The sequence below is a fragment of the Arvicola amphibius genome, chromosome 1, assembly GCF_903992535.2.
Source record: "Arvicola amphibius chromosome 1, mArvAmp1.2, whole genome shotgun sequence".
NCBI classification, from domain to species: Eukaryota; Metazoa; Chordata; class Mammalia; order Rodentia; family Cricetidae; genus Arvicola; species Arvicola amphibius.
In genome coordinates, this window is record NC_052047.1 from 6,402,891 (window position 1) to 6,415,203 (window position 12,313).

General features: G+C 43.8%; 1 protein-coding gene across 8 annotated transcripts in view; it reads left to right on the forward strand.

Annotated features, from left to right (window-relative positions):
* Wdfy3 (WD repeat and FYVE domain containing 3) overlaps positions 1 to 12,313 on the forward strand; it is a 231,511-nt gene that overhangs the window by 103,306 nt on the left and 115,892 nt on the right. For all 8 annotated transcript variants that reach the window (XM_038344793.1, XM_038344848.1, XM_038344802.1 and 5 more), the window contains 3 exons: positions 4,091 to 4,252; positions 8,396 to 8,588; positions 10,248 to 10,434. In XM_038344793.1, coding sequence (XP_038200721.1) covers positions 4,091 to 4,252; positions 8,396 to 8,588; positions 10,248 to 10,434 — 542 coding nt within the window. The remainder of the gene's footprint in view (positions 1 to 4,090; positions 4,253 to 8,395; positions 8,589 to 10,247; positions 10,435 to 12,313) is intronic.

The window sequence follows — 12,313 nt, forward strand, 5'->3', positions numbered from 1 at the left end:
TTGGTTTTCTAAATCTGGAGTATAATTACCTATTAGAAGGAAAACAAATGTTCAGTATCTGTTATCTAAACTCAGTGGACTTAGAAAACCCTCACGTTCTTAACAATGACACTTACTAAAGTCTCTGCAGAAACAGTGGGTACCTTTAGCAGCTGCATCTTAAAGTGCTCACCAGCCTGAGCTCTTGGTGCTTGGACTTTTCCTCGGAACAGCCCGTGTTCTCTGCAGCTTCCTGGTTTGTCTGCCCTCACTGAAGATGCTTAGAGAACCTGCCAGACCAATTTATCCTGATTTTCAGAACTTACTGTTTACATTGCAACCTAGAAAGTGCTGCATCTCAGACATCCCCCCAATCCCAGGTCATGGGGGCGGCCAGTCACCATAAATAACAACCTTCAGGTAGTGCTCACATAGACCGCCATGTCAGTGTGTCTGCGGCTGCACTAGAGGACTAGCAGGATTCCCAGTTCCTTCTGCCATTAACTATAGCTGTGAACCCTATACCACAGTACCCAGATTCAATTTAAAGTACCGTATCCTTATGTGCTATTTAAATATTATCGTTGAAATGAAATAATTGTTACCAATACTTCCTATGTGTTAAGTTTTAATTGAAATGTTTCTGAAAGTTACTAATACATTTTTAATATTTATTTATTTATTATGTATACAATATTCTATATATGTGTGTATGCCTGCAGGCCAGAAGAGGACACCAGACCCCATTACAGATGGTTGTGAGCCACCATGTGGTTGCTGGGAATTGAACTCAGGACCTTTGGAAGAGCAGGCAATGCTCTTAACCTCTGAGCCATCTCTCCAGCCCCTACTAATACTTTTTATAAATGCTTAATTAAGATCTTTTTATAGTGAGAGGGCTGCCCTGGGGGTAAAACCTAACACAACAACAAAAAAAAAAAAATCACTGGATGGAGATGAACTTAGACTCCATGAATGGATAGCTGGCTTTTCAACTAAGAAAAGAGCCTGACATGGTGGTCTGCAGCCATGATCAGGAGGCTGAGACAGGAAGTTGGAAAAATGTGAGGCCAGCCTAGGCTAGCGTGTGAGTTAGGGGGCAGCCTGGGCTACATCATGAAACCAAGTCTCAAAGGAAACAGCCAGTGGCGCCTTAGTCACTTAAGACGATGACAAATACGGCACAGTTTGGATGCCAAGTCGTGCCTCAAGTGCACCGGTAATAGATGAGAATGGGAAACCATATTGCTTTGCATAATGGGAAGGAAAAGCTAGTGAGAATTTGACTGGAAAATGATGCATTTAAAAAGCAAATTGCGCATTATGCCTTGAGCTGCTGCTTTTGTTTGAGAGCCGTTTTCTGCTGGCACCAGCGTGATAGCAAGATGACTATAGTCCTGACTCAACGTATAAAAGGCAGATAAAATATATCATAAAATATGGTGATGAGCCACATGTCGCTCCTCGACAGTAGAAATGCCTTAAACATTGTGAGGTTGAGGTTTAGAGGAAAGAATGGGATTTGGGAAACTTGGAGAAATGACAAAGACTCGAACTACACGTTAGCTATGTGGTGGCATGTGGGGTTGAGAAGCCGCAAACCAAAGCCAAGGAGGCAGCGAGTCTGCAGGGAATGGTGATGTCTTTGCAAAAGTGGGCCAGACCTTTAAAGCCTTGTTCTCGAAACTTCCCCTCTTCTCCACCCCCCCCACCAAGACTATATCTGATCGTTTTATCTCGCGTGTGGTGTTCTGATTGGTTTCCCTTTTCCCTCTCCTCTGGCTAATGATCTGAATTCAGTTTCTGTTCTTGTTTGTTAGTATTTCATTGGGTGTCTGCCACCAGTTTAAAAAGAAAAGAGTCAAGCTAGAGTGTGAGGCTATTCTCATGGATTATTGAGTGTGCACCATCAACTGGCTCTCCCACCTAAAGCAGGGTTTGTCAGTGCTGAGCCTCGATTGCTGTCTTTGTGAGGACCATGCATGTTGAGTCTGAGGTGTAAATGACACACCCTAAGTCATCTTTATTGTAGCTTTCAAGCACCTGCCATTTTGGATTCTGTAGTTCTTCAAATATGTGGTCTCACATCCCAAGTGTCTTTAGGTGTTTCCCCAACTTATTCAGTTATTTGTAATTATCTGTTTCATTTCAGACATTGTTGATTCTTCCCGTTCATATTTGGTTGCATGTAACTGCTATTGTCAGTGGGGGGTTTAGATCAGTGTTACTTAGGGGTCTGTCAATGGTTATAGTCCTAGTCATATGGTCCTTTGAAAGGGAGGGTTTCCTAGTCCTGGCCTACAGCTTCCCATGGGCTGTCTCACATGTCCTGGTGCAGTGGTTCTCGTCCTTCCTAATGCTATGCCCCTTTAATACAGTTCTTCATGCTGTGGTAACCCCTCCCCAGCATGATTAATAAAAACTCAGAGACAGAAATTGGGGTTCAACCTGAAGACCAGAAAAGCAAAGCAGCCAGCCACACTTACTTTAACCTCAGTCTGGACTTGAGATCCTGCCTCCAGGAATCTCGGAATGAGACTGTGTCTGACAGCTGTCTCCTCTTGTCTTATATTCCTCTCTAGTGCTGGTATTAAAGACGTGCACCACTAACACTTGGTTTCTATGAAACTAGTGTGGCTACTAGGATTAAAGATGTGTGTCACCACTGCCTGGTCTGTAAGGCTGGGGCTTCTTTACTCTCTGATCTTCAGGCAAACTTTATTAAAATACAAATGAAATGCCATTACACCCCCACTACCACCGTAAAATTATTTTCTTTGCTACTTTGTTACAGTAACACTGCTACTGTTATAAATAATAATGTAAATATCCTGGGTTTCTGAAAGTCTTAGGCGAACCCTTGTGAAAGGGTCATTTGACATCCCAAGTAGTTGTGAGCCATATGTTGAGAACCTCTGCCCTAGATACTCAATAGATATGTCTGATGAGAAAGTAAATAAGTGAATTGAAGATATTGCCAGTACCTACTATAGTCTAACTTTCTGCCCCACTGCACTGTGGATTTTTTGATAATTACATCATACTTCTTAGCAACACTGAAATGATCCCTAAAAGATTGTCGATAATTTTGTTTTGTAAATCTTTGAAAATGACAGCACATCTCATGTGTGTCTCTCAGATGTCCTTCCCACCCAAGACCATCCCAACGAAATAGAGATAAACGTGGTAGTAAAACAAATGTCAATACACTGTTTAGTGGCCAGTGAGTCTATTTACTGGTTGATTCATTTATTTCTTTGGTATTGGGATTGGACTCAGAGCCTCTTGTCTTCAAGGAAAGAATTCTATTTCTAAGGTTTTCTCCAAGCCTTTTTCTAGTATTTCTTTTGAGACAGACTCTGAGTAAGTGGACTAGCCTGGCCTCAAGGTTACCTTGTTGTCCAGATAAAGTTTGACCTTGGGATCCTCCTGTCTCCACCTCCTCTGGTAGCTGTGCCAGCAGACTTAACTGTTAGTGTCTGTTGTATTTAGCTGCCATCTTTATCCTGAACTGTACGCACAGTTCTCTTCATTTGTGAGAGAGGGAGTCAGAGAGAGACAGAGAGAGAGAGAGAGAGACAGAGAGAGACAGACAGAGAGAGGAGAGAGAGAGAGAGAGAGAGAGAGAGAGAGAGAGAGAGAGAGAGGAGAGGAGAGAGAGAGAGAGAGGAGAGCGAGAAGAGGCCCCGGAGATGGAGACAGAGAGAGAGAGAGAGAGAGAGAGAGAGAGAGAGAGAGAGAGAGAGAGAGAGAGAGAGAGAGAAAAGATTGAGAAAGGAGAGCGAGAAGAGGCCCCGGAGATGAAGTAGTTTCACCATTTGTGGTAATTGTGTGTTTTTCTTAAACTCCTAAAGTTTATGTTCTGTGAAACAAGCCGCTTAATAAACAAATATATTTAATAAGTTACTTACTTCACTGCTAGCAAACCACTCTTAATATTTGATTAGAGCAGATTTGCCCAAATGGCAAATTGACTGTTTCTCAGTCTGGTCGGTTTTTAAATCTTCCCTGCATTCAAGAGTGGCACTCTAGCCCATCTTTGTGACCATGTTAGCTGTCCCAGCTCCAGTTATTCCATCTCTCTACTCACTTCGGTTGGTTTGTCTTCCAGAAAACCGTGGACTGCATGACAACGATGTCAGTGCCTTCCACCCTGGTTAAATGTCTGTATCTGTTCTTTGACCTTCCACATGTGCCTGAGGCAGGTGGAGGTGCCCAGAGTGAGCTACCTCTAGCGGAGCGCCGCGGACTGCTCCAGAAAGTCTTTGTACAGGTAAGCGGGCACTCACTCACCTTGCGGGTTGCTTCTGTGTCTGTAAGATGACTAGAGCATTTCTTACGTAGATGTTTTGTCTTCTTCTAGTTGTTCTAGCACGGGTTCTTACTGTAGGCCAGGCTGACTGCAAGCCACTGCCTCCTGTCTCAGCCTTCCAGGGGCTGGGATTATGGGAATGCACCCCCACATTCGGTTGCTTGTTTTCACTTTCCATGGCATTTATTAGAGTATTGCTTTTCCTCATAATTGCATTTTCTTGCAGAAGGAATATGAAAATGCTTTCTGGGGATGTTTGAAGGTGTTAGTGCATTTGATCCTGCAAACAGGTCCAGCTGTTAAAATTACATGGGAAGTATCAATGATGTCTCTAAAATTAGATTGCTAAGGAAATAATTTTTTGCTGAGTTTGTCATATTGAGATTTTGGAAATATGTCCTATAATAACAAAAAATGCTATGCAATTTTTATTTATAGATAGGATTTGCCAGGTTATAAATATTCAACTTAGAAAATAGTGATTTATACTGGCTGCTGCCACTTCCTACTGTCTGTCTACTGGCTTCTCCTGTTGGATTTCCTACTGTCTACTGACACTTCTTCCTGGCTACCGCCACCTCCTCCTGTCTCCTGCCAACTCCTCTGAACTTTGGAAATTCCCTTCCCATCACTGCCACTCTTCCTTTAGAGCACTGTGTTAAATGAAGGTAAAAGGCCAATTTTAAGCACCATCACATACAGCACCCCATGGTCTTCTGTGGGAGAAAAACTTTTAAGCAAGCAGTCTTCAAACATTTAGAATATAGTCTGTCCATGGACCTAATATAATTTAAAAAACAAAGCAAATAAAACCAAAACAAAACGAATGACAAATACGAAATGATTGCCCTTGCGTGAGGTGGCTGCGGTCTTCAGGAAATGAGAACAGTGATGTGGGGGGAAAGCCGTAGAAAAGGGCTCTAGGGTAAGGTTCCAGCCTCGTAAGATTAGAACCTAGAGGTCCATTGACAGCAGTGTGTACAGCCAACACTACAGTCCGTCACTTCCTGTGCTGAAGATTATGAATTTGATGAGGTTTTTAGGAACTTCAGTGCATAGTACACTAATAACATCGTTGAATCTAGGTTTCTGAAGTTATGTAAGCAAGGATATAGTTTCCTTATCTTCAAAGTGAAAAGTGTGTGTCTCCAGGTTTTTGAGTTTGAGCTGTCGTTCTCTGCTCAGCACAGACTAGACTTTACATAGCGACTTGCCGCTGTTGCTGCAAGAGCAGTGAGAGACGACAGGACAGTGGGTCTGTGCTGTGAGGGTGGAGGCGCTGGTGGCCCGTGCGCCCCTGGTTGTCTTCACTGCAAGACCCGTTGCCTGCAGCAGGAGGGAGCCTGGGACACTAAGCCAGCTATAAAATAGACTCGCTCACCAAACAAAATGCTATATCAATAAATATTTCAGGTCCTCAGTTTGTTGAGTGCTCGTCTATGAGGTAGGAAGTCCTGCCTGGGTCAGTCCCCAGTGCTGCATTAGCTAGGCGTGGTGGCGCACATCTGTGATCCTAGCATGAAGGAAGCATAGGATAAGGTCTTCAAGACCAGCCCCTGCTCCCTGTGGAGCTCAAAGCCGTCTTGAGCTACATGGAACCCTGTCTCAAAAAATAAAATAAAATAAAATAAAATAAATAAAAGAATTTTTGAACACTTGATTAATCATATATTCTTATACTAAACTTTAACACTTCATCCCATGTAACTTGAAAAACAATGTTTAACCATTGAACTTTCGTTTTTTGCCAAAATAATTACATTGGCAATTGGCAGATGATCAGAACTGTAGGATTAAGTGAAGAAAAGCATCAAATAGGAATTAAAGTTTCTGTGAGACTTTGCTCATGAGTGTAGTGGGTTAATCTTGACAGTTAAGAGTGGCGGCCCCATTTCAGTGACATCTTTTCATTTAAAAAAGAAAAAAGCTGAGACCACTGAGACCATAAGCAGCAAGTGGAAGCTGATATTCTAATCCTAGCATCTAAGCAGGCACGGGGCTCTGTTTATTTAAGAAATTGACACCCAGTGTTTGAAAGGGATAGATCTTTACTTAAAATAGTCCGAGGCTCTTGTTAATATACTGCAGTTGTTAAGTGTTAAGGTGCAAAGGAACGTATAGCTTCAGACTCCCCCTTTGCATTGTGGGAGCTGACGTCATACGGGTAACCCAACCGTGGTGAGGACCTTGTGCGCTCCTTCGCCACTGTGTCAGTTCCTGCCTCACCCCAGGCTAGACACCATATCTATCATTTTGTTCAGGAAAAAAAATTGAGACGAGCTTATTAAATGCATCAAGCTGGAGGAAATCTCTGTGTTTGTATTCTATGGCGACAGATGGTTTCCTGGGACCTTAGCAGTTGGTGCTGCTGCACGCAGGCATTCGCGGCCTGGTTCCTGTGAGCAGTTCTGCCTCTACCACACTTGGACGAGAAGTCCTGCAGAGAAGGAGAGAGAGCAGCAATAGACAGCATTTCTGGCCCGGGGGACAGGGTTAGGCTAAATGATTTTCAAGAGTCACTTGACAGTAAAGTTGAGAGCCAGTTAGTTATTTTAGGGTTCAGCAGTGAGCAGGGATTTGGTTTGGATTTTATTTCCTAGTTTTTACTATTGTGGTTTGTTTTCTGTTATGAATTAGAGAAATGGCATCTGTTCTAATTGCAGCATCACAAGTAGAATCAAACAGAGCCCACAGCACCCCCTTATCAGCTTAGCCTTGCTGTGTTTGCTTGGGCAAGAGAAGCACACATCAGGGGGCGCTCTGCAACCAGAAGTTCCTCCAGGCCTTTTGTAGAGAAGGTGCCTGTGTTTGCTAACCATGGGAGCCTTTCACCCTCTCAGCCCTCAGCCCTCTTCTCCTGTGGGTTGGCAGGTATGAACTAGGAAGCCTTTGTTAGTTAAGAAAGTTTTGGCTCCGAGTGGGACACGAAAGACCTAGCTTTGCAGGCAGGGCGCGCTATTTCCCATGCTGATTCTTTAGTTCACGGGGCAGTGCTCTCCCTGGTGTTAAGGGACCCACATTTCCTGAAGAATGTTTTTGAGCTAAAGCAATGATTCTGTGGTGTCTTATATCTCACCAAATGTCTAGGTGAGGGGCTTCATCATGGGGAAGGTGATTGTCCCTCACGTTGAACTTGGATCAGAAGGGACTGTTGAAGGCAAAGTCTACTTGGAATGTCGGGAGCAGCCCCAGTGCAGCAAAATGCCAAGCTAGAGTGATCTTGCACGTCACAGTTAGCTCTTCCTTCTGGAACTGACAGAGTCTTTGCTGAAAGCCAGATTTCAGGGAGTTTTTATCAATTAGATGTAATTGAATGATATTTTGAAATTACGATGATTTATACTAGTTAGAGATTTCTTCCTACTTTTATATAAAATGGAAACAATTTAAAACTCACTTTATCTACTATCAGTTGTACTATACTTAAATATATTTCACCAGTGCAAATAAAGAACAGAAGAACTAAATAAAGAAGTTAAAATGGGCAATTGTGGTGGCGCACACCTTTAATTCCAGCACTGGGGAGGCAGAGGCAGAAGGAATCTGTGTGTATTCCAGGCCAGCCAAGGATACATAGAGAATCCCTGTTTCAACATCCCCCTAAAAATTTTTTTTTAAAAAGGAAGAGAAAATTAGAAAATTAAAGTACTGACACTGAAAAGAATTACAGCAATGCTGTTTTATCCTGTTTCAAGCTGAATGCTGAATAATTATCCAAAGATATAAGAAGAAGGGGTAGTGAAGTGTTTTTTTTTTTTTTTTTTTTTTTTTTTTGGTTTTTCCAGACAGGGTTTCCCTGTAGTTTCTAGAGCCTGTCCTGGAACTAGCTCTTGTAGACCAGGCTGGCCTTGAACTCAGAGATCCGCCTGCCTCAGCCTCCCGAGTGCTGGGATTAAAGGCGTGCGCCACCACCGCCCGGCTGATAGTGAAGTTTTTTAAGCACAGTCTCCAGCACATACCTGATCCCTGGATGTCTTTTAACATTCCTAAGAACAGTGGTCACCGTGATTTTACTGACTGCCTAGTACCCGCGCAGGAGCTTGGGTAAAGTTTTGGTCCCACGCCCTCTGGGTACCACACTCTCTTGTTTCCTTTTCCATCTAGATCTTAGTAAAGCTGTGCAGTTTCGTTTCTCCGGCGGAGGAGCTGGCCCAGAAGGATGACCTGCAGCTCTTGTTCAGTGCAATAACCTCTTGGTGCCCCCCCTATAACCTGCCCTGGAGGAAGAGTGCAGGGGAGGTCCTGACGACCATCTCCCGCCATGGGCTGAGTGTCAACGTGGTGAAGTATATTCATGGTGAGGAGCCTGTTGTCTTCCCGCTTTCTCCTGTTATCTCTAAATGGTCCAAAGTTTGGCCTTTAAGTTAATGCATACATTTTGACAGGTCTAGTTTGGCTGAGGCAGAGAGATGTAATTCAAGGCCCACCCCAGCTATGAAGTGAATTTTTGTTTCATTTGGATAACTTAGTGAGATTCTTTCTCACAATGGAAAGGACAAACAGGCTGCCTGTAGCCCAGTATGAACTGCTTGACTTGACTAGTCTGTGGGAGAGCATCTGTCCAGTCCCCAGACTTGGCTAGTCTGTGGGAGAGCATCTGTTCAGTCCCTAAACTTGACTAGTCTGTGGGAGAGCGTCTGTCCAGTCCCTAGACTTGACTAGTCTGTGGGAGAGCATCTGTGAGGTCCTAGACTTGACTAGTCTGTTGGAGAGCGTCTGCCCAGTCCCTAGACTTGACTAGTCTGTGGGAGAGCGTCTGTCCAGTCCCCAGACTTGACTAGTCTGTGGGAGAGCGTCTGTGAGGTCCTAGACTTGACTAGTCTGTTGGAGAGCGTCTGTCCAGTCCCCAGACTTGACTAGTCTGTGGGAGAGTGTCTGTCCAGTCCCTAGGATTCCCAGATACACATGTACAGAAACTCACCAGGAGAAAAAAATGATTTGTTGGGTCTTCCCAAGGCAAGGCATTTTCATAGTGGATATGAATTTAAAATTACTTCACTGTTGTGTGAATGTTAGTCTTAATTCAGTGTCGGTTATGCCATTGTCTCTGTCCGTTCTCCTAGTGAAAAAAAGCAAGTGTTTTCAAATGCTGTAGCTGCCAGTGTTTCTGAAGATATTTCATAAATTCACTGGTAATCTTTCTCATACAGGATAAGTAGAAGAGGTAGGTTTCTTTGTCAGTGTTAAAGAGAATTGTCTGCCTAATGTATACATAGTGTCATCTGGCCTTGGAGGAGCCGATGTGAGAGGCAATTCCTGCAGCCTCTCAAGTGTTTCTCTTATTTTGTGTGGATGCACATAAATGCTGAAGTGTCCTGAAATTCTCGAGTTAATATATGCAGCATGTGTTTGTGTGTATGTCTGTGTGTGCACGCGCATGCATGTGTGTGTGTGTGTGTGTGTGTGTGTGTGTGTGCGCGCGCGCGTGCCTGTGTGGCCTGACACCCCGTCCTGAACTAGCCATTGATGATGTCTTCCTTCTTCTCCCATGTTACTCTTAGCTTCTGTTGTAGGATTCTGAGGCCTCATAGTTGCTGATAGGATGTGACTGTAACATTTTATGCCTTTATTTATGAAAGTATTAAGTTGGTCGATATTTGCACATTGAATACTTGATGATTTCTTTTCCTTCCTTTTAAAAAATTTTTGTACAAGTATATATTAGTGTAAATGATCAAAAACTATTTGGCAGTGGGCAGTTATTTAGATTTTGTTTAATAATGGCATCAAGGTGTAGTAAGAACGGTGCTAGCATCAGCTGGTTCCCAGCTGCTCCTGTGTTACCCTTTGTTACCGCTTAGGGCCCCTTCCCCTGCATCTGAGGCCTCATTTCCCCTTTAAAAAACCAACCTTACCCAGTCCTGTGTCATATGTATTAGCACGTGATTCTTCCTTAAACCCCTTTTCTTAAGCAACAGATATAGACAATTCACACTTAATTTTTTTATCTTTACAGAAAAGGAATGTTTGTCTACGTGTGTGCAGAATATGCAGCAGTCCGACGACCTGTCTCCCCTGGAAATCGTTGAAATGTTTGCAGGGCTCTCATGCTTCCTCAAAGACTCCAGCGGCGTCTCCCAAACTCTGCTGGATGACTTCCGGATATGGCAAGGATATAATTTCCTCTGTGACCTCTTGCTCAGGTAAACCCCACAGCTTGAGAGCACATTTGAACTGTCTGTGGAGACGGTGGGATCGTCAGAAGACACCAGGGAGCACTTGCCTGTTTGATGCATTCTTGGGGTCTTGGCGTCACTCTCCTTTTATTTCTTGTTTTCCACCCAAGAAGTGGAATTCTGAGTGAGACAGTCAAAGGCAGCTGGAACCACAGAAGAGGCTGGAGAGCTGGTTAGCATGGCTCTCAAGTGTGAACTCTTCCTGCTTAATTACTGTTTTGCTTTTCTTCATCCTTATACTACTTGCCAGAATGTGTGTCTGTGTGTGTGTGTTTGTGTATGAGAGACAGATTAAAAGTTTAAATTTTTTGTTTCATTTAATTCTCGAGATCTCATTCACGAGTACTGCATTTGCATCAGTTGGTCCTGCCCTTTCTTCTATCCAGTCCTTCCACATGCCCCTCACTCCTCTCAAGATCATGGCCTTTTATTTTTAAGTTATTGTTACTTAGATAGTTTCTGGTTATTTTTATTAAGTTTCTGGTTTATTTTCAACATAGATTGAAACTGTGCACTTGTGTATATAAGACAGATTGGTCATTGCTAAATGTTGTGCCTCCCTACTGTCCCCAATACTACATACAAAAATGGCTGGGTACATATTTTCTGGGAACTGTGGCCTCGTCCCCGCTAGCTGTCCTCAGATGCTCATTGTCTTCGGAACATTTGCTGTATCACAGGACAGCACTGTTTTTTGAATTTATTGTCTGCAAGTACTTTATTCTACTTACTGTTGGCTAATAGGTGACCCCAAGGAGGTGTCCCCATCTGTAAGAGAGGGCATGTGAATGTCACCCCTAGACAGTAACCGGTGTATTCCTTTAGCTTGTAAGTTGATAAGCTGTCCCTTCATACCTTGAGGCTCTCATACAATCCAATCTTTTATCTGTGGTGAGAGGATAGGATTCTAAACATGGAGGAAGGACATTGGCTTATTAGCTGCTGAAGCCATGGTTGGCTGGAGTAACATCAGAAGCATGGGTCTGGGAGAGAGCTTAACGGGGGGGGGGGGCGTGTTTCACAGTCAGTGGGGGAGAAAGGGGCTGTGCAGCTGTGAATATGGTGTAATAACAAGCAGCATAGAGACTGACTCCAGATGGACGCATTCGGAAAGGCCACAGAGGCATGCTCTAGTGGGTGCCCTTGTAGCCACGTGGGCAGGCATCGCTTAGTTGACTCTGGGTTAAGAAAGGAGTGCATGCAGCTGGGGCAGAGAAGTGATTGGCAGGGTGGAAGGACTTGGCGACTGAGTAGGGGTGGACCTGATCACACACTTAGATCCATGAAAATCCCAGACAGTACTTGGAAAGCACGGGGGACAGCGCATCCCGCCAGCTGAGTCATGACACTGGCCGCATCTTTTCTCCTTCCCGTCTTAGGTATTTCCTGAGTCTATGTTGATGACAATTAGTAATTTCTATAATAAGGAAAGTTCCAGTGAGTCTTAGTCTTTATGAAAATGGGATTCTCTCAGGCCTTTAGTGCAGTCAATAGGGCTACAGCCAGAGTCATATCCTCATGACCTCAGACGGGCGCTCACCACGTCAGGCAGTGACTTTAGGAGTCAGGTCAGCTCCAAAATTTGCTTTGCACTCTCAGAGGTTTGACTGACAGCGTCGCCCCCACAAACCCATGCAGCAAAAGAGCTTTTCCCATAAATTTCATTTTTAAACATTGTGGAGAAAACTTATTAGGAAGTTATCTGAGGCAGGAGGATCACTGTGAGCTTAAGACCGATCTGTCATATACACACAGTAGACCCTGTGTGATAAAATCATGCCATAATTGTCTATGGCATGCAGAGCTTCAGGCCAGCAGGGTAGCAGAGGGAAACTGTCTTTTGAAA